The sequence below is a fragment of the Lagenorhynchus albirostris genome, chromosome 5 (assembly GCF_949774975.1).
Source record: "Lagenorhynchus albirostris chromosome 5, mLagAlb1.1, whole genome shotgun sequence".
NCBI classification, from domain to species: Eukaryota; Metazoa; Chordata; class Mammalia; order Artiodactyla; family Delphinidae; genus Lagenorhynchus; species Lagenorhynchus albirostris.
The window spans coordinates 64,615,848-64,636,143 of NC_083099.1; the positions used below are offsets into that span (position 1 = coordinate 64,615,848).

Sequence of the window (20,296 nt, forward strand, 5' to 3'; positions counted from 1 at the left end):
TCTAGTCATAACAAGCTAGGAGTGTTAGTTATTAACTTGGTAAGCCGTTAACCTCTCTCTGGAAGAGCAAACAGTCCTCACTCTGCTTTATGATAGAAGGTCCCCTTCCCCCACTATCTCACTGAGTCATAGGTGGACTGGGGCGAGTAGAAGAGGTGGGGGGAGCCTGGGGACTGTTGGATGTAGCTGCTCCCCACCTTTGGAATGCACCTATTTGGAAATTGAGAGGCAGTGCCTTGTCTTGGAAGGAGCATGCCTAGGCTTGGAGACAAAGAGATATGGGTTTAAATCCTGGCTCTGTCACTTGCCGGCTGTGCGATCCTGTGTTGGTTCCTTAACCTCTTTGAGCTTTAATCTGTCATCCGTAAGATGGGGTGGGGATGGGGAAATAACATTTACTTCGAGGGTTTGACTGGTCTCTGGAAGACAGCAGCATTCCAAAACTGTCTGCATTGTTATTACAGTTAATAATAATATTACCTGTGCCATGAGGCATTTTTCAGCCTGAAATCATCCTCCCACTACCTGAGATCTTGCTGGAAGCATTTTAATGGCCCCTTGGCCCAGCTCATGCTAGTGGGAGCCTTGCCTGACCATACCTGCATGCCTGTTCTCCACGCTTCTTGGCCTGGACACCACACACTGATTTCTTTCAGAACCCCAGGGCTGCTTAAGGCTCGGGAAAGGTAGAAAGTTGCCGTGCTAGATCTGGGAACGTGGAGCCCAGAGAAGTACACTGTAGGCTTAAATGGAACATCGGCCCCAGGGCCGCTCCCGGCGGGTTCCTGAGCTAAATCCTCCAATAGTTCCATGACGTCATAGGGCCCCCCTCCCCCTGCTGGGACCCGGGTCGGGGGCGCCTCCTGGGGAGAGCGCAAGGAGGACGGCGGTCCCTGTGCTCACCGTTGGCCATCGCTAACCTAGGACCGGGCTGGCAGGCTCGCCCCTGAGCCGAGGCTGCGCTGCAGCGAAACCCAGGTATTTACAGCCGGGTATGGGTCGAAACAGAGAGCTGTTGTCCCGGCTGCCCGGCAGCAAGCTCGCACAAGCCCCAAGTTGTGCTCAGAGTGGGCGCGGGCTGCGAGGTGCCGGACGCGGGCCGCCCGGGTCCGAGGCAGCAGCGCTGCAGGCGCGGGGTGGGGTGGGGTGCATCCAGGCCAGCCCGGTTCCTGCCCGCCTGGAAGCCGTTCAGGAATCTGCCGGAGCCCAGGCCGGGAGCCGCCCGCGCCCGCCTGCTCCAGGCCTTGCTGCGCCGGCCGCAGCTGTCGGCAAGTTCAACAGTCGTCCCCACTTGCGACGACAGTACCCATAGTTCTAGTTTCTAAGCCAAGGGATGGCTGGTTTGGTGGAGGGCCGGTGGGTAGTCGTAATCATCCCATTCCCCCAACCCCCTCCCCCACCTCTCAGATCCTTAAAATCCCCGTAATTTTGGGCAGAACTAGGACCCGCCAAGTTCTCCGTGCTCTCTGAGGGGCGGAGAGCCGAGGAGGTGAGAGAGGGCAGTGGTGCTTCCCTGCCCGGGCCTCGGGCTTTTCCGAGCCCCGGGTGCGTACCTGCCGGCCTCGGTGACCTGAAAAAGGCGGCGGATCTGAGTGAGGCCGCCTGCATTTCAGCCCGGACGATCCTATTTAGGAAGGTCCTCAGAGAAGGAGATCCCATAATTTATTTGATGACCTGTTTCAGTTTTTAGCAACTAGGAAATTCTCCCGTCTTCTGACCTCGATTCACGGTGCCACGGACTACGCTGATTTTCTCCAGTTTAGAACGCAGATTGTTTTGTTTCATACTCCTGCCATCGGGCAGTGTCTGCTCTCTGGAATGACCTCTTCCAGGCCAGATTATAAAGTGTAACCCAGGCCTCGATGCCTCTGGGGGCATTTGTCCCCTTTCAGCTTGAAATTTTCTTTCTTGGGTTCCCTGCCTCTGCATTATCTTGATTGTCTCTCCCATCTTTGGTGACTCCTTCCTGGACTTTCTTTTTAAAAATCTTTCTATTGTGGATATTTTCAAATATGTAGGAAGATAAAATAATAAATCCCATGTACACCAAATCTCAGCTTCAGCAATTAGCAATTCACAGCTAATCTTATTTCAACTCTACCCCAGTTCATTTGAACTATTTTATAGCAAATCTCTGATGTTCTATCATTTCATCTATAAATACTTCTGTATGTATCTCTAAATGATAAGACTCTTAAAAAAAGAATTATCTCAATTCACTTATCACTCTTAAAAAGTAACAATAATTCTTTAACATTGATAGCCAGTAATTGTTCAAATTTCCTCAACAGTCTCATTTGAAAAAAAAAATTGTTTTGTCTGAAAGGTCTACAGAGTGAATTTGGTTGATACATCTTTTAGGTTTCTTCTGATCTATAAATTCCCTGTTCTTTTTTTTTTCTTGCCGTATAATATTTTATTGAAGGAAATGGGTAATGGGTCATTTGTCCTGTACAGCAGAGCAAACTTTAACGTGCATACAAATCACTTCAGGATGATTAAAATGCAGATTCTGATTTGGGAGGTCTGAGGTGGGCTGAGACCGCATTTCTACATCCTCCCTGGTGATACTGAGGTTGCATATATGACGGACCACACTTTGCATCTCTGAGGTGTTTTTAAAACATATTCCCAGCCTATCTGGAGACTTGATCCAATTCAGGGTTGACATTTTGGCAAGAATACTCTATCAGTGTATTTCCTATTGCATCTCATCAGGAGGCACATAGTTTAGTTGTCTCATTTTTTGGTGATGTTCAGGTTGGTTAGTGGGTTCAGGTGTCATCAGCCTGACTCTTCCATTATAGAGTTCTTAATCAGTGGACGATGATCCTTGTCTGGACCCATTATTACAGTCCTTTAGTGGTAGGATACACTTGAGGACACCCTAGCACCCTTTCTGTGCTCTTCTTCCAAATTTCTACAAATGCCACTTTCTCTGTGCATTCTTCCTTTCCATTCTCCAAAAAGGATCTCTATCTCTCATCTCTGCATCTGTGTTCTCATGGAATCAAAGACCTGAAGAGTCTTGAAAGATCACTCAGTCTAATTACCTCATTTTATAGATGAGAAAAATGGAGGTTAAGGAGGTGAAAGGAATGGTCCATTGTCACATAGCTAATCAGACTCATCAGATCTGGAATTAGACCTTTGGTCATTTAGATTGGCAACCAAGAGGACATGAGTGATTTTGTAAAGAGGAATTTTGGCAGCTGGATGAGGGCCAAAGTGCAGAATCTTAGAATGGTAAAGCCAGATGGAACATTAGGTTTGGTAATGTCTGATTACCAAAATGAGAACAATGAGGCCTAGAGGTGGTAAGTTACCTTTCTAGAGCACATGGCTGTCTCTTGGAAGAGTTAGGGCTTAATTAGGGCCACATATATAGGCCACAGAGTTGGGCCTACTTGCTTCTGTTTCTGCTGTACTCACTGCCTAAACTGCCATGCAGCTCTTTTATGCATATTAAAATCCTATTCCAGCTCAAAAGCTAACTCCTCTCTGGGGCTTTTTCTGTAGAGGAAATTGCTCTAGCTAGAAATTGATCTTCCCCTTCTCTGAATTTTCACTGCATTGTTTTTCTGTCGTATATGGAATGTATATTCTGCCATAGATCATGCATATTTGCCTGTCCCTAGGAGATTTTAAGCTCCCAGAAGGGAGGGACCATATGTTCCATGGCTCTGTGTTTTCCGTAGTTCTGGTATGTCTTACCCATTTCAGAAGTCCCATATAACTATTTTTTAATTGGAAGAATGTGTACAGAGATCCCCAAACAAAAACCAAGGTGTCCCTTAAAGAAACCTGACAAGGTTTTTTTCCTTCCAGACGAGTTCCCACAACTTCCCAGGATGAGTATATTGACCGAATAAAGTGGACTGAATGCCCAGGTTAGGGAGAAATACGGAAGGTTAATCCAAGTCTGCAAGAAATGGTCCTCTGATCACAGCTAAGGGAACTCTACACCTGAACAGCTGGTAATAAGAATAGGACACATGGGACATGATGTATATGAGACAAACATTAAGGGACAGAAGACAAAAAGCACTCATTCATCCATCAAGAATGTTGGGAACCTATTTTGTGCTAGACCCTGGGGATGGAGTGGAAATGCGACACAGTCCCTTTCCTTAAGGGACCTCCTGCAGGTCAACGCTAGAGGCAGTGATATCCTGCTAAACGCTTAACAGCGGGATCTCCAGGAAAAAAAGAAGCTCTGCTTGTGGTGTTCCACAGTGTAAATATTCCCACTATGGCCAACTTCAAGCTACAAATGTGACATCACCGAAAGCAGAGTTAGGAAGAGACGTGCCAGCAGGCAAGCTGGCCCCAGCATACCACTGAGAAGGCCGTAGCTATCTGCATATCTGCAGGGCCTATGGCCAGAACAGAGAAATTTATTGGGAGTGAAAGAAAAGCAGTCAGGGCAAATAGTGCTGTCTATTTTCCCTAGAGAAGAACTAGAGAGAATGTTTTTAGTGTCAATAATCTGATGTGTATCCTGAGGGAAGAAAAGGGAAGAAATTGAGTGGTGTTGATAACATTTCTAGAAAGACAGTCTGGTATTGTCTACATTAAAAAATTTTGTTTTGGCCTGGCATGTAGCTAAATCTTCCAGAGCAGTGGCTTCCCCTGCATTCAGAGGAGCTGCTTTATAGCATTTTAGGAGCTAATGTCTTGCTTTGGGCAGTTAGATACTAATACACATGTGTTATATGATAATATTAATAGATATAATTTATTGAGTAACTATTATGAACCAGGCACTTCATATATTTTATGTCTAATCCTTACAGCCCTGCAAGGTTGGTATTTGTATCCTCTTTTTTTTTTTTTTTTTTTGCGGTACACGGGCCTCTCACTGTTGTGGCCTCTCCCGTTGCGGAGCACAGGCTCCGGACGCGCAGGCTCAGCGGCCATGGCTCACGGGCCCAGCCACTCCGCAGCGTGTGGGATCTTCCCGGACCGGGGCACGAACCCGTGTCCCCTGCATCGGCAGGCGGACTCTCAACCACTGCGCCACCAGGGAAGCCCTGTATCCTCTTTTTTACAGATGAGGAAACACTGAGTCAGTGAAACTGAGGAAGGTCCTTGTTTTCCCAGTTTATCCAGGTTTGTGGTGGGCTTCATGAACTTACAGGTTTCCTGCAGAAGATGCAAATGACGAGATCAAGAAGACAGTCCAGCTTATAGAGCACGTACCTGAGGCCTGGGAATTTTGTGCTTTGTTATCTATGAGACTACTTCTGGAGTATTCTAGATGTAAGGGATTTGATTCTTCATTTCAAGGAGGACACTGGAAAAAATGGAGTCTATCAAGAGAAGAGTGGTCAGGACAGTCAGGAGTCTGTACATCAAGTTGTATAGGAACTGGGGACGTCGGCAAAGATCAATAGGAGATGATATGGAAGATAGATTTCAGCCCTATGAAGGGCAGTCGTGTGGAGGAGCAGAAAGGCATGTTCTGTGTGCCCCCAGATGGTGGAAATAGGCCCAAAGATGGGGAATTCAGTCATGCATCCCACAAACACTTATTGGGCCTCTATTCTCTTCTAAGCATTGTGCTAAGGGCTGACAAGGGAAGGATATGGTGATGAAAGGGACATACATCCTTGCTCAACATCGTGAAGAACTTTCTGAAAGTCAGAGCCTTCTAACAATGGAACAGGCTTCTGGAAAAGTAGTGAGCTTCCTACCCTTGGAGTATTCAGGAAAAGGCTGGATGTGTACTTATCAGAATATGCCAGAACGAATCTTTTAGTTGAGCGGTACATGGGACCAGATCCCCTTCCAGTTCAGAGATTCGGAGTCTTCATTCAGCCTTGCTTTGGCAGGCTAAAGTGCTGTGCTGAAAAAGTGTCATCATGGTCCCCCTCCTACCGCCCGTGTCCATCTAGCTGCATGCTCCGCGTTCTCTGACAGTGAGTGGTGGCGGGCCAGTTAGGCTGGAAAGTGGCTGCCATCTGTGACAGGGATGATGGCATTTTGGCGGGTTTGTGTGGGCTCCAGGAATGCAGCACTGAAGCCATGTACACACAACCTGCTTAAGAACATCCCATGGGCAGAAAATGTTTTCTTCCTCTTCATCCCTCCTCTGTTGCTGTGCCAGGCAGGCACAATGGTGCCTTTGAGAGGGGCAGCTGGAAGGGGGTGTTGGCAGGGAGGCTGGAAGTAGAACATTGCAGCTGAGGGGGAACCAAATTCATTTCCAGGAGCAAGCCTGCCCTGGATGCCAGTTTCCAAAACAAAACTGCTGTTTCTCAGAGCTCACGGTGGTGGGTTGCCTCAGAGTTGGACAGAGGGCAACGCCGTTTCCTATCCGCTGCTCCATCCTCCCCAAGTTAAAAAAAGTCCTGGTGTGTTGAGGCATTCTTGCTCCGGATGCCGATTCATGGGCTTTGCTGTCTGTCTGGGGAGCTCAGACCAACTTGGGGTGGATGGGGCTTTCTGAAGGGTCAGACTTGCCTGCAGATAGAGCGGGGCTGATGGCCATAGGGGCAGGTAGGCTTCTTGGCCACCAGAGAGGGCTCAGGATGGAGACCCTTCCTTCTGCCTTTCAGAGTCACTTCTTCTGACCCCCTAGCAGCCCTGCACCCTTGCTGCCATATGGGCTCTGCCCACTCACTGTCTTCATTCTCCTGGGTGGGAAAGAGGTGGGAGAACTCTGGCATTTCCTGTCCTGGGTTCACAGTTGTCCCAGACCCTCGGCTACTTTCAAAGTTCTCAGCAACAGCTCAGAGATGGGCGTGGGAGGTCTTCCCACTCACCTCACAGTTAGGAGAAGGCCTGAGTACCGGACTGCAAGCTCAGCCGTCTCCCACTCTGTGTTGCAGTTGGAGCAAGGTGGGTCCCTTTTACTTTGGCGGCTTCCAACAAAAAGGTATCACTTGAGTCTGGTCAAGTAGTAATTTCTGTTAGTGTTCACACTAATTATGGGATTTTTTTTACACTTGGGTTCAAATTGTACAATCAATAACTAGAGAGCAATTACTTCATTTCAGGTACCGGGGAGACAGGATGAATAACATAGAGGCCTTGCTTCAGACAGCCGACTGCCTAAGAGATAGGCCAAGTCCTGAATGGGAGCCCCACCACCAACTCAGCTGACACATACATTAGGGGGAAAGCAGAGGTGTAATGCAGAGGCCAGCTCCTACCGGGAGGGCTGTGGCATTGTGGGAGCATGTGGGCTTTCATCTGATCTGATCTTGCAGTACTTATCTTTAGGAGACTCAATTTCCTTGAGTAAATAATACACACCATGCAGAGCTGTTATGAGGATTAAACAAGACCGTGTACCAAAGTGCTGGGACAGAGCTTGTTGCAAGGTGAGTACTCAGGAAGTGGCTGCTGTTGTTACTAACTTGTGGATCCCAGTGGACTTGAGATATCGCGTGTATGTGCACACATTATTTAACCGCTCCTTTGTTAGATTATATGCCCTTCCTGAAAGAGTCAATTCTCCTTTCTTAATTCCTCTTCTATAGAATACTAGGATCAGCAAGTTTACGACCTCACTAAGATAGATAACCAAAGACCTATCCACCATAGCCAATGAACATATTCGTACGTAATATTCTCTGCCTGTCTCATAACCCAGTTGTAGAAGCAGAAAAGGATGGGAATAGCTCTCATCCAAGGTCCCTGAATCTCCTGAGTGTAGAGATGAAGATCATGAATTCTTTTCAATATTCTAAAAAGTCTAAGAGAAATAATACATTTCCCACTGACAGGGCCTCACAGGTCATTATTATTTAAAAGATGCATTTGTTTGGTAGACATAGCTTGGGGAAAGTTTTTCTTTCACTAAGGGACCTTGGTGGGTAGAAAAGTTAATAAGCTCGTTGGGGCAGAGGTTAGGCGGAGAGATCGCCCAGGAATCTGTGTGGAGGTGCCTTCTAGCCCAACATGCTGAGTCATGTGACCCCAGCCTCAGTCTCCTGAGACCTCCTCGGGCCTCATCTATCCACTCTGTTGCATATACCCCGCCTGCTTTGTGAAAATGTAGGCATGAGAATTCATCCCTAAAAATTATTCCAAAGTCCTTGGGAGACACAAAGCATATGTAGCCAGGAGTCTGAAGACAAAGAAAATCAAAGCAATTCACAAAGAACAAAGGAAATGGAAAAGAACAAGAAAATGAAAGCATAAGGATGAATGGAGGCTTGAAGTGAAATACAGGGTATGCATGTGTAGGGAATAAAAAAGAGGGTCATTTAAGAGAGAAAAAGTTACGTGTCAGAAACTGTAAGCAAACAATGGGATTTTAAAAGAGGAACCGACAGAAACAATTTCTTCGTCGTAGGCTGAAAGATTTTAAGGATCAGTGAAGGAAACTTGTAGTCAGTGCGTGGCTGAAAGAGGGAGAGAGACGGAAAGGATGGAGCTGTGTTTAAAAATGGATAAAGATTTAGGAAATCAAAGAATCACAGAGGTCCTCCAGAGGGCTGCTTTTAAAGACACAAAGGCTAATATTATTACAGGATTGAAATAAGGTCAACATTAGAACAGTACTGATCCCTGATTGTTGAGACTGTGCGTTACTTTTCCTTTTCGCCTCTCTATGGTTTAACATGTTCTACCATGGATTTGGATTACTTTTATAATGAAGAAGAGAATTTAGCACATGTAGTAGGAGGGAGCAGGAAGAAACTGAGGCTGGGGTATTTGGAGCAGTGAGAACTGTAGGATGGGCAAGAAGGAGAAATCTGAAGAGCACCAGCTGCCTTGGGTGGCCTCACAGTGAGGATGCTGCTGGAAAGATGGAGACCCTGGACTCGATGGAGGAAGTGAATGGACTCCAGAGACGGAAGAGGATGTCCTCTAAGGCCCATTCCAGTCTTTGACTCCAGGGTTTGATGCATGATCAGGTTGCCACCTTTTGTTTTCTAAGAACTCAAAATCCCCTGCAATGCTCTTCTCAACTTTCCCTTCCCCATGAATACGTTTTCGTTTCATCTCCTCTGGAATCACTGTGGCTGTGTTGATGGGCTGAGCATTTAGCTAGTTCCCACCTTCATTACTCCAAGCTCTGAAAGGCTCTACCTGCCCAAGCTGAGAAGGTGTAGATGATGCCAGAAGAGGCCAAGGTGCTTGAAGTTCTCTTCCCTCTAATTGAGGCGTGTGCAAAATTGCCAGTGGATACCAAGGCAGCCATGGGTTCTTTCCTGCCACTTACTGGCTGGGTAAACTTGGCCAAGCTACTGAACCTGTAAAGTCCTTGATTTCGCTCTTCTGGAAAGTAATGACACTTGACTGGATTGGAGTAGCTAAAGATATCGGCTCAATCTTAAAGTAATCTGATTCATTATTTACTCAGCTTCTTTACATGCACATGGCTGTGCTAAATATTAGTTTTAGAATTGAGGATTCTCATAGACAGGGCCCATCTCAAGCTATGGCTTCAAGATCCCTAGTACTGTGCCCAGCACATTCCCTTTTGTAAAAATCACATTTAAAAAACTGAGATGAAATTCACCTGACACCAAATTAACCATTTTAAAATATATGATTCAGTGGCCTTTAGTACTTTCACTCACGCCATCTTTTTGAACTGTTAGACTAACACAGCCTTTGGGGTTGGTTCCGTTTTGTTTGTTTGTTTGTTTGTTTTTTTAACATCTTTATTGGGGTATAATTGCTTTACAATGGTGTATTAGTTTCTGCTTTATAACAAAGTGAATCAGTCATACATAAACATATGTTCCCACATGTCTTCCCTGTTGCGTCTCCCTCCCTCCCACCCTCCCTATCCCACCCCTCCAGGCTGTCACAAAGCACCGAGCCAATATCCCTGTGCCATGCGGCTGCTTCCCACTAGCTATCTACCTTACTGCGTTTGTTAGTGTGTATATGCCCATGACTCTCTCTCGCCCTGTCACAGCTCACCCTTCCCCCTCCCCATAACCTCAAGTCCGTTCTCTAGGAGGTCTGCGTCTTTATTCCTGCTTTACCCCTAGGTCGTTTTGTTTTAATAAAACAGTGCTGCACTGCACCTCCATGCTCATCCCCTTGCGAACTCACATACAGGAAGCTCTCCAGGTCTAGGACGTGAAGAACCTGCTGGGTCATTGGGCCTACAGGTGCGTTTTCAGTTCAGCGTTTGCTGTCAAACTGCTCTCCAGAGTGGTTTACCACTGCTGTCTGTGCCCCGGCAGTGTCTGAGAGTTCCCATTTCTGCTTCTCCTCCCATCGCGGGGTGCGATATTCCCCATCGTGGTGTGGGAGCCCCACAGCACAGAGCAGGTAAAAGAAATGAACCAGCTCCGGCAACGTCACCACGGAGAGGTCTCGAGAACTTAATGGTGAGTGCAAAAGGCAAGCTGCAGAGCACCAAAGGGTCGTGGGAACTCGACTCCATCCAGAAAATTTTACTTCTTTGGTTACAAAGATACTTGAAGGGAATACAACAAAATATTGACAAACACCAATTCTAAGTGAGGGGGAAATGGGAGGGTTTGATCTAAAAAGTTCTCAAAACCTTGTTGTATTGAAAAAAAATCCTCAATTAAAAGGGGGGAACTGATGTGCAGAGATTCCCAAAATATACTGGGGAACAGATTCTTTTGAAGCAGCTTGCACATTTGGACTCACTTTTCCCCATGCAGAGGTTCATATTAGTGGAGCTGGCTAGGCTTCCCTTGTGAACATTGTTTAAAAGTAGATACAATATCAAGGAATTTTGGAAGTTCTTATTTTTAACCAGTAAAATGAAAATTTTCCACAGCTTGTAATAAAATAAGTGCTCAAGCAGAAGCCTGCCTCTTTTGCTCCATGTAACTACAGCTCAAAACCTGTGCAAGGCTATTCTGGGCCTGGGGTGCAGGAGGTGACTCACTGTGTCCCTCCCTCACCCTTCCCCCACCCGTTTATTCAGGTAAAATCAGATTAGAATAAACATCAAAGGCGGCTTTGGAAGGGAAGGGAAGTCAGAGACATTGAGACCAGGGCTGAGGACAACCATGTGGGTGACATGCTGGCTTCTTAATTAGAGGCAACCGCAATTTACGAGCACCCATTTCCCAGGAACGGCACTAACTTTCACAGCTTCCTTTGTGTGCCCGTGGAAGAAACATTTAGAGCATGCATTCGCAATATATAATTTTTTGCTCTCTTTTTCATAAATGTAAAAGTCTCATGCCTGCTTTTAATGTTATCTGAAATGTTAAAATAAATAAAAGTATGTGACCACGAGCAGATCAAGCACACCTCGTACCTGTGAGAATCTCTGCTCTAGAATAAGGTGCCAGTACTGCCCTGAAACTCCCGAGTTTTGGGCAAATCTGGATTTGAAGCCTGACCTGCCCACTCAGAGGCTGTGAGCCTCAGGCGAGCTTCTCGCTTCCTCTTAGCTTCTATCCCCATCTCTGGAAAGGTGATATGATACCTGCCACTTGGGGCTGCTCTGTAGATTCCGTGAGGCACTTAGCACCACTGCCAATTAACTTAAAAAAATAACAAACCTGAAAATGTTAATCTGAATCATAGCCCTGGGAAGTAGGCTAACCCCTTTCTTCCCATTTTATAGATGAGAATACTGAGGCCCAGACAACACACTTCCACTGAGGAGGGCTAACGCTTGTCCAGGCCAAGCCCCTTTCACTGAGTACCGCCCCCCACCCCCACCCCGACCAAGTGTCTGCAGGTGAACAGTAGATCTGGAGTCACCTTCTCCCCAGCCTTAGTCTTTGACCCCAAAATAGTGTCCAGGGTGATTGTGGCTCCTAAAGGCCCCCGGATCCAGTTTCCTTAGCACTAGTTAAGTAAGTATTATATTAACCAGCTCTTGTATGTTCTGTCAACTGGGCCGTAAGCTTTATTTCAGAGAAGGGACCAAGTCTCCTAGGCCTCAGTAGGCCACAAGCCTCTGAAAAACAGGCTGTATTCCTTGTGAGAGACCTTCAGCGGAGACCTTCCCTGCATAAGCTCATTTTAGCTTTAAGTTCCACCATCCAAGTTTTACCAAGGTGACACACAGACATGAAACTAGAAATAGACTTTCCTATCTGTTCCCCTGAACCCCTTACCTTTGTGCCCTTTCTCAAGTCACTGAACCTCTCAGCCTCAGGTTCCTCACCCATAAAGTGAGGACATTAATATCTTCCTTGCATGTTCTGTGGATCAAAATAAAATGAGATGCTGTGTGGGAAAACGTTTAGTAAACTTTAAGGCAGTTTCCCTCTCTGACTCTCCTCCTGTCCAGCCTGAGCCCCCTCCTTCCTCAAACGAGCAGTAGGACTGTGCCCTCTGTTCTCTTAAAGCATTTCTCAGCAGACCTGCCCAGCTGCCTCAGCTGAGAGGGGACCAAGTGGTCTCACATTCAGTAAAGGAGGAAGAAACAGTGCGTCCAGGCTGAAGAACTTGCCGAATTTCTAGCGCTTGTTAGGTCCATCTCTGTTTATTGTGTTCTAAGCTAAACTCCTTCCAGGATGCCTAAAATCTCCTGTCTTACAAGTTTCCAGCAATGAAATCTTGGTCAAGTTATTTAATGTATCTGAGCCTCAGTTTCCTCATTTAACAAAATATGATAATACTTGCCTCACTGGGTTATTGTATCAAATGAGGACACATTACAGTAGGCAGTCAGAGCCTGTGATTTTTTCCCCTCTTCCCTTGTTGCTTTTCTCTCTCTTCTGTTTATCTTTCTAAACCTCCGTGCCTCAGCTTGCTTTCTGTGACGAGGGGATAAGAATACCTGGCCTACTTAGCTCACTGCTCGTTGTGTGACTCTGGAATAAAGGCTGTGGTAGGGCTTTGGAAACGATGCTATGTAGTATAAATACCTGTGTGGGGTTATTCCCGGGATCTCTGACCTTGAACTGATGAGTGTGCTGGTCCTCCCAGGCCTGGGCTGTTGTGTGCAGTGACCACATGTAGAAGGTCACTTAACATACCTTCTCTTACTGCTCTTCCTGAGGCCCCTGATGCTCTCATATCTACCTGTGGTGCCCTGTAGCCTCCTAACACCTGTCACTCACACGCCTCCCCCTTCTGTCTCTTTCGCCTCCTCTGGATCACAAGACCCAGGACTGTCCACCCACCGCTCCCTGGATACAGAATGATGCCTGCCCCAAATCCTCCGGGCTGTGAGAAGCTGCCTGCCATATGAGCCCCCCACCCTTAGCGTCCTGAATAAATACTAAAGACTCATTATGGGGAGCTAAGGAAAATAAGACATGCTCCCAAAGCCCCCAACGACCCACAGTGTGAACACCCTCACCCCCTGCAGAGGCCACCAGCCCCCTCTGTGGTTGAAGAAGAGCCACTCAGTGTTGGACTCAGAGGGGGCCAGGGTGCTGCCGGCTGGGAGCTGGGAGGGCGGGGCCCACAGAGGCAGGGGAGCTGAGCTGCTCTATTCTGGGCACAGTTTCAAGGCCAGCTGCAGGGAGAACAAGCAGTCGCTGTGTGTCTGCAGCTGGCAGTGGTTAGGCCAGGGCTGTCCCTCACTTGGGGTGTATTTAAAGACACCCCAGCAGATGATCATGCCAACAGCAAAAATGCACACGTAGCTCCAGCCACGTTCAGCCTCCAGCCCAGCCCTCTCCTCCTTCCCTGCAGCTCCCTGGCCGTGGATTTACGTATCCATAGAGTACAGCGGGCTCCTCAGCCTTTCCCCGGTGGAGGTGGTACCACCTGGGGACATGTGCCCCCGGCTCCTGGGCCTCTCTGCCCTCTGACTGAGCTGGCTAAAAGTTCAGGGGATTAGCTGGGGCGGCGCCTCCCACCCTGGGGTTGGTAACCCGGCAACCGCTGGGGAGAGACAGGCAGATGAGTCAAAGCGAAGCACAGAATCTCTGGCTTTGTGTTTTGTTTGTGAAAACTCCCTGTGAACGCAGGCTCCCTTCTGCAGGGAGTGGCAGGGCTTTCCCACACTGCTTCAGGCGAAGGGCTCCTCCCCCAAGGGATGCCCGGGACCCCCTTGACTGCTACTGCAGGCTTAGGGACAAAGCCCATGGGCCGGGAGGAGCCCATCCCGGCTGAATTCTCTGACGGCCTTTCACTTGTTCTTCTCAAGTGAAAACAAGACTACAGGCCTGGATCCCATGGGAAGGGGTTGGTGCGGGGGGTGCGGGTTGGTAAACTGAGAACTATGGGCAAGGGACCCGATGGGCCTGAGGTCCCGCAGCAGGTGTGCAGAGAAGTTTGGGCTTTCAGGTGGCCAGAGACCAAGCAGACCTTTTCATAGAAGTGACAAGACCTCACGAGAGCAGCCCAGCAGATGCAGGGTGAGAGGTGGGAAGTGGGCAGCTTCCGCCGGGAAGGGAAGCTGACAAGCTAAAAGTGTCTGAGTCAGGCTGCTCCAAGTGCCAGCCCAGTGAGGAAAACACGAGTGCACCAGTGGGGTCAGCTGTGTAATTTGAGGGGCCTGGTTCAAAATGCAAATACAGGGCCCTTTGCTAAAAAATCATCAAGAATTTCAAGACAGTGTCAGAAGAGCATTAAACCAAGGGTCCTTCTGAGCGACTGTGCAGGCTGCACACCCATGAAGCCAGCCCTGGGTGCCCGTGAGTCAGCTCCTTGAAAGCAGCGGCGGGCGAGCTGGGGGATGTCTGGCCACCTCCGGCCTCAACCCCCAGACCCCTCAGCCCTGTGGCCATCAGCTCCCAGACTTTTACCAGGCTTGGGACATTGCCTCTACCCTCACAGCAGCTCCTCTCCCTGCGTGGGCAGCACCTGCCTTCACCTCTCGGAAAAGGGGAAATTTCAAGGCCACAGTGGGGAGAGGGCTGAGGGCCGGAAGGGACTGCGGCCCTGAGTCCACTGGGCCTCTAGGTCTGGACGGGCCGAGAAAGGCAGGCCCCATGACTGGAGCCTCCTGGGAGTGAGGCCGTGGATGTGTTGGGAACAGGATGGATGTACAATGGACTACACTTGGGATCACCTCTTGAGGACGCTCCAGGACATGTCCTGAGGGTGCGTAACAGTCCAGGAGCAGAACCAAGGTCCAGCAAGCCTTGGGAACTCACCTCCAACTCTATGTGGTCGTGGAGTTTCTTGCAGGTGGCTGCGAAGGTCTCTGAGGTGCCGAATTCAAAGTACCACAGCTTGTTCTTCATCCTGGACCACGAAGCAGAAAGATGACTCAGTGTTCTGTGTTTGAAATGGTCGTGTACCACAGCTCTGCTGTCGGTGTCCCCAGTCTTATGTTTTCAGTACTTGTTAATTGGATCAGGGATGGAACATTTTTAACCAACCATTCTTGCTATGAACTTAGAGAAAAACCCATTTATTTCTTAGACATCACGGCTACTCTGGGTGAACTGCCAACAGATCTGTGAACTTCCTGGTCAGAGAAGGAGAAAGGCCTGCTTTGCCTCTGTATCTGGATCAAGGGAGGAGTTCCATGAAAGTCAACCAGAGGCGGCAAGGGACAGCATGCTCTGGTCACTGTCCTTTCTACTACTAACGCAGAGGAACTTCAATAACTGGGGTACAAAGGGACGATCAGACAGCCCTTTGAGACTTGAGGGATGTACACTCTCAGGACAGAGGGGGAACAGCCCAACATTAAACCAGCTAAAATGTGTGCTGCTTTGCCTGTGCTTTGAATGGGAGAAGCAGAGTGGAGAGAATTGGACACAGATTTGCAGGCAAGGTGGAAAGAGAAGAAAAAACGTGAGTTGTTTGCTAGCAATAGTTCCCCCCACTTCTTTCTCAACTGTGTTTGCTTAGGCTATGACAATCCTTGTTCTATTTGCTTCAAAGTAAGAGCTCACTATTTTGAACTTTAAAAATTTTCAACATTTTCCTTATTGGGGGAAAAAAAAGAAACACAACGGGGTTCCCATGCAGCCGGGAGCTTTGCGAAGTCAGATGGTGTGTCCTGACACTTGGTCGTTCTGATCAGATGGTCTCACCAGGAAGTGTTTCTGAAGGTATTCCATTCCTTCCATGCCAACTGTCATCCCCTTATCAGGGGCTGGCTAAGAGAAGGGACACTGTCCAGTTCATAAGCTGGCAGATTCTGCTGAGGAAGGATTTAAAAGAATCACATTCTTCTTGGCACACTCTTCAGGAGAGAGGATGCCGCTCTGCGTGTTGCGGATCCTCCATCCTCAGATCTGTGGACTAAGAGGAAAGGAGCATTCTTCAAAGGGAAGAAGGCTCTTATTTCTTCCTAGTATTCCTTAGGTCATACTGTTTAGAATAACAGACAAAACTTTTCTCTCTACATTTCTCAAAGAGTCCACCTAGAACTTGAAGATGAGACTGTGCCCTCCCATTGCGTGAAGATTTCTAAGACCTAGTTCTAAGACCTAGTTGGGAAGATTTCTGACTCTTGGTATGCAGGAGAAGAAATGATAAATGATGAAGGAAATAAGAATAAGCAGGGCTTCCCTGGTGGCACAGTGGTTGAGAGTCCGCCTGCTGATGCAGGGGACACGGGTTTGTGCCCCGGTCCGGGAAGATCCCACATGCCGCGGGGTGGCTGGGCCCGTGAGCCATGGCCGCTGAGCTTGCGCAACCTGAGCCTGTGCTCCACAACGGGAGACGCCACAACAGTGAGAGGCCCGCGTACCGCAAAAAAAAAAAAAAAAAAAAAGAATAAGCAAGATTTATGGAGTTATGCTCATGAAGAAAGTTAGAAGGACTGGGTGTGCTTTAAGTAGACCACTGCTTCTCAACCAGCGTGCTGCGGCACAGGTACGCCTGAGATACCAATCTCCTCAGCCTTCAGGGTGGCCAGGTTGGGGTCTGGGGCAGGCTGAGCACCACCCTCCCCATGCCACAGCTGGCATTCTCTTCTGTGTGACAGAAATGCCAAACAAATGCTTTTGTTTTCTATGCCTGCCACGATATGCATAGGGAACACTGCTCCGATCACTAGTTCTCTGTATGCACAGTAATGTGAATACAAACTACCTGGGGATTTCATTGAAATGCAAATTCTGATTCAGTCATTCAGGATTTGGGCATAAGAATTCCTTGTTTTCTAATAAGCTGCTAACGCTGGTCCAGGGATCACACTTGGAGCTGTGAGGATCTGGAGACTACATTTGTGGTTCTGAGACATTAGTATTCGTAAGAATCACTTGGCGAATGTGATTAAAATGCTAGTTCCTGGGGTCCAATTTGTAGAGATTCTGTGTCAGAGCTGTGGGGCGGGGCCCAGGAATACGCATTTTTATGAGTGCCCAGGTGATCATTATGCAGGTGGTCAGCTGTCAGGACTTTGAGAAACATTGCTCTAGATCCCAGTGAAATGACACCCAAGGAAGAGGACAGACCGATTAACCCTGAAAGAGAGGATTCCTTGGGGAGGACAGAATGAGGGTCAGTGCCTTTCAATAGACAGTGATGGCAAAAGACCCAGTAACAGGAAAAACACAGATTGTCAAGGTTGAGGATGCCTCTGCAGCAGTGAAGGCATCTCTGCAGCCAGGAGACCCGCATCATGATTCCACTTGAAATATCACTGCTGGTCTGAATCATGACTTTTGAAAGTTATTGCCAGGAGATTTAGAGTTTTAATAAAATTTCCAGAAGCCACAAGCTATTTTTGCCCAGAAGTGGCTCTTCTGATGATCTAATAAGGTTAAGAGGTCATGGTTAGGTCAGTATCACAGAATGACTGAGAGGATCAAACAGACTGCTATTCCATTGCTGGTTAAGTGTCCATTGCTGGCTGTGTAACCTAAGCCTCAGTTTCCTGATCTGTAAAGTGGAGATAATAAAAAGATCCGCTTCAAGGGGTAGTTGAGAAGATTAAATGGGATGACTGCAGAGCACTTCCCATAATGCTTGCTGCATGATAAACTCACCAAAACTGTCAGCTACTTACTTATCAGTTATAATTTCAATGTCTTTTGAGTTGGCATGTTTGGATAACATAATAAGGTTAAATGACAGATCAGGTTGGGTAGCCGTAGACATTATACATTCAAATTTTTCTGGGACAGAAAAATATGTGATCATATTTGTCAGATCATGTGTCTTGACTTTTGGTTAAAAATACATGTTCCCAACATGTCTAATCTAATAGATTTTTTCCAGAGTCACAGACCACACCCTAATCCCTGGTTAATTATCTTGACTGGTCACGTAACTGTCCAAGACGTGATGCTGATTGCAAATACGCTTTTGAGAAAGTGCACGTTTGGTGTGAGACAAAGTAGTTATCGATTCAAGAAATATTCGTTGCGCCAGGACTAGATAGGGTGTACTAGGTGCAATGGAGAACAAAACACAGCACTCCACGGGCCAGACACCTGGGAAGGGCAGCCAAGGAAACAGATCATAGGGTCGAGTGCTAAGCACTGGGACCACCTAGGAGGAGGGACATCCAATTCTTAGTGGGACCACCACTCATCCTAGGTGGATGATGAGTTCCGAAGGATGTGGAAAGGAATAGGGAAGGTGGAGAAAGAACATTCTAGGCAGAGGGAAAAGCCCAAGCAATGGCACAGGGTAAGAGAGAGCATAGACCTGCTAGAGGGGATCTGGAACTCAAGGAGGGGTGGATTGGCCAGATAAGGCTGGAAGGGCAGATAGGAGCAAGATTATAAAAGCTGGGATGCCATGTGTAGGTGTTTGAGCTTTATCTTAAAGTCTGTAGTGTGTCATGGACCATCCTTAAGTGGGGGTGGTGATAGGGGGTGGCAGTAGTGACCTGAACAGACTTGTGCTTTTTAAAGATCACTCTGTCCCAAGTCTGGAGAGTGGACTGCAAGGGGTGGGTACAGACTGGAGGCCTGGAGAATGGTTTTTAGGTGGTGTAGAAACTCAGGAGAAACCCAGGAGAGAATTGGGAAGGACCTGAACAAAGGTAGTGACAGTAGGGCTCAGGAGAAGAGAAGGGATTCACAAGCTAAAATATAGGAGGTGGAACTGACAGGGCTGGTTTGTTGTAAGGAGTGAGTAAGAAAGAATAGTCAAAGTGACACCCAAGTTTTTGTCTTAGGTGGCATGATTGCTGGCAGGTGCTGTTCCCTGAGAGAGTGGCACAGGAGATCAATTCTCCAGTGGCAGTCCTCTTTGTAATTGAGGGACAGCACTTTTGTGTTGTGGCTCATCTGTCCATCTATATCCATCCATCCACCCACCCACACATTCATTCATCCTTCCATTCACCCATCCATACATCATCTATTGAGCCATACTATGGAACAGGCACTGCATAAAGGCCTGGAGATAAGTGATGAGTAAGACAGGCAAGATCTCTGCCTCACAGAGTTTACATACTTTTAATAGCTTCCCCAAGATGCTAACCTCTGCCCCACAGGGAACTATGTGTTCAAAATCTGACAGCTTTTGGGACTTCCCTGGCGGTCCAGTGGTTAAGACTCCACGCTCCCAATGCAGGGGGCATGGGTTCGATCCCTGGTCGGGGAACTAAGATCCCCGCGTGCTGCACGGCACGGCCAAAAAAAAAACAAAGACAAAATCTGACAGCTTTTATTTCTCCTCTTAATTCGGGCACATTTTAGTTAGAAGTAAATACATTCTATTGCTATGGTTCTTTGGTTTTGCACTCTGCTAAACATTTCACGAATACTATCACTTTCGACTCCCTGAAGAGCCCTATGAAGTAGGTACTATCACTACAAGTCAGGGAAGACTTGGGGGAGAAGTAAGTTGCCTAAGGTTGCAGAGCAGATAAGTGCCGAGGGGGCACCCAACCCTGACTGTCGGACCCCAGAGCCTGTGCTTTGCTCCCCTGCCACGGTATCTTCTCATGCTTTGGATGTTGTGTGGTGTGGTGTGCTCCTACTACACTGCCTAGGCTGCCCTGGTTGTCCCTCACGAGGCTGTGAAATGGACGCAGGTGTGGGCCTGGGGCATTAGTGGCTGCACCGTGCACTAGGAAATGCTGTCTGATGAAGAGTGTGTGTCGCCCCCCACCCCCCACCCCCAGGTCCCAGTGGCCAGGGAGGTTCTAGAGGAGTTTCGATTGGATTTGTCACAGGAACCTCCTGGTCTTGAATCTACACAGTCTCAGAAAGTCAGGGAGACCAGAATTGATCCCTAGAAAAGCCAGATGCTCCCAGGACACCCTGCACCTTTCATTCTCTCTGCTCACCCAGAAATGAGGCAGAGGCAGTGCCCTTGCACCATCTCCTACACAGAGTGAAACAGGGAAAGCTGGGAGACAAACATAAATTGTTCCTTGGGTACCTCCAACTTCAGCTTCCACGCCGGCCAATTTTGGCCACTCATAACAAGAGAGGGTAGTGTGGCCTAATGCAAAGATCCCACGATGGAATTGAGGAGCCCTGCCTTCAAATTCTGACTCTGCCCTTTATGGGTTGTATAACTTTGAGCATTTTTTTTTTTTACTTTTCTGAGCCTCCTTACT

General features: G+C 47.8%; 1 protein-coding gene across 3 annotated transcripts in view; it reads right to left on the reverse strand.

The window, feature by feature from the left end:
• Window positions 1–20,296, reverse strand: part of DGKG (diacylglycerol kinase gamma) — a 133,191-nt gene that overhangs the window by 47,838 nt on the left and 65,057 nt on the right. For all 3 annotated transcript variants that reach the window (XM_060150242.1, XM_060150239.1, XM_060150241.1), the window contains exon 15: window positions 14,967–15,057. In XM_060150242.1, coding sequence (XP_060006225.1) covers window positions 14,967–15,057 — 91 coding nt within the window. The remainder of the gene's footprint in view (window positions 1–14,966; window positions 15,058–20,296) is intronic.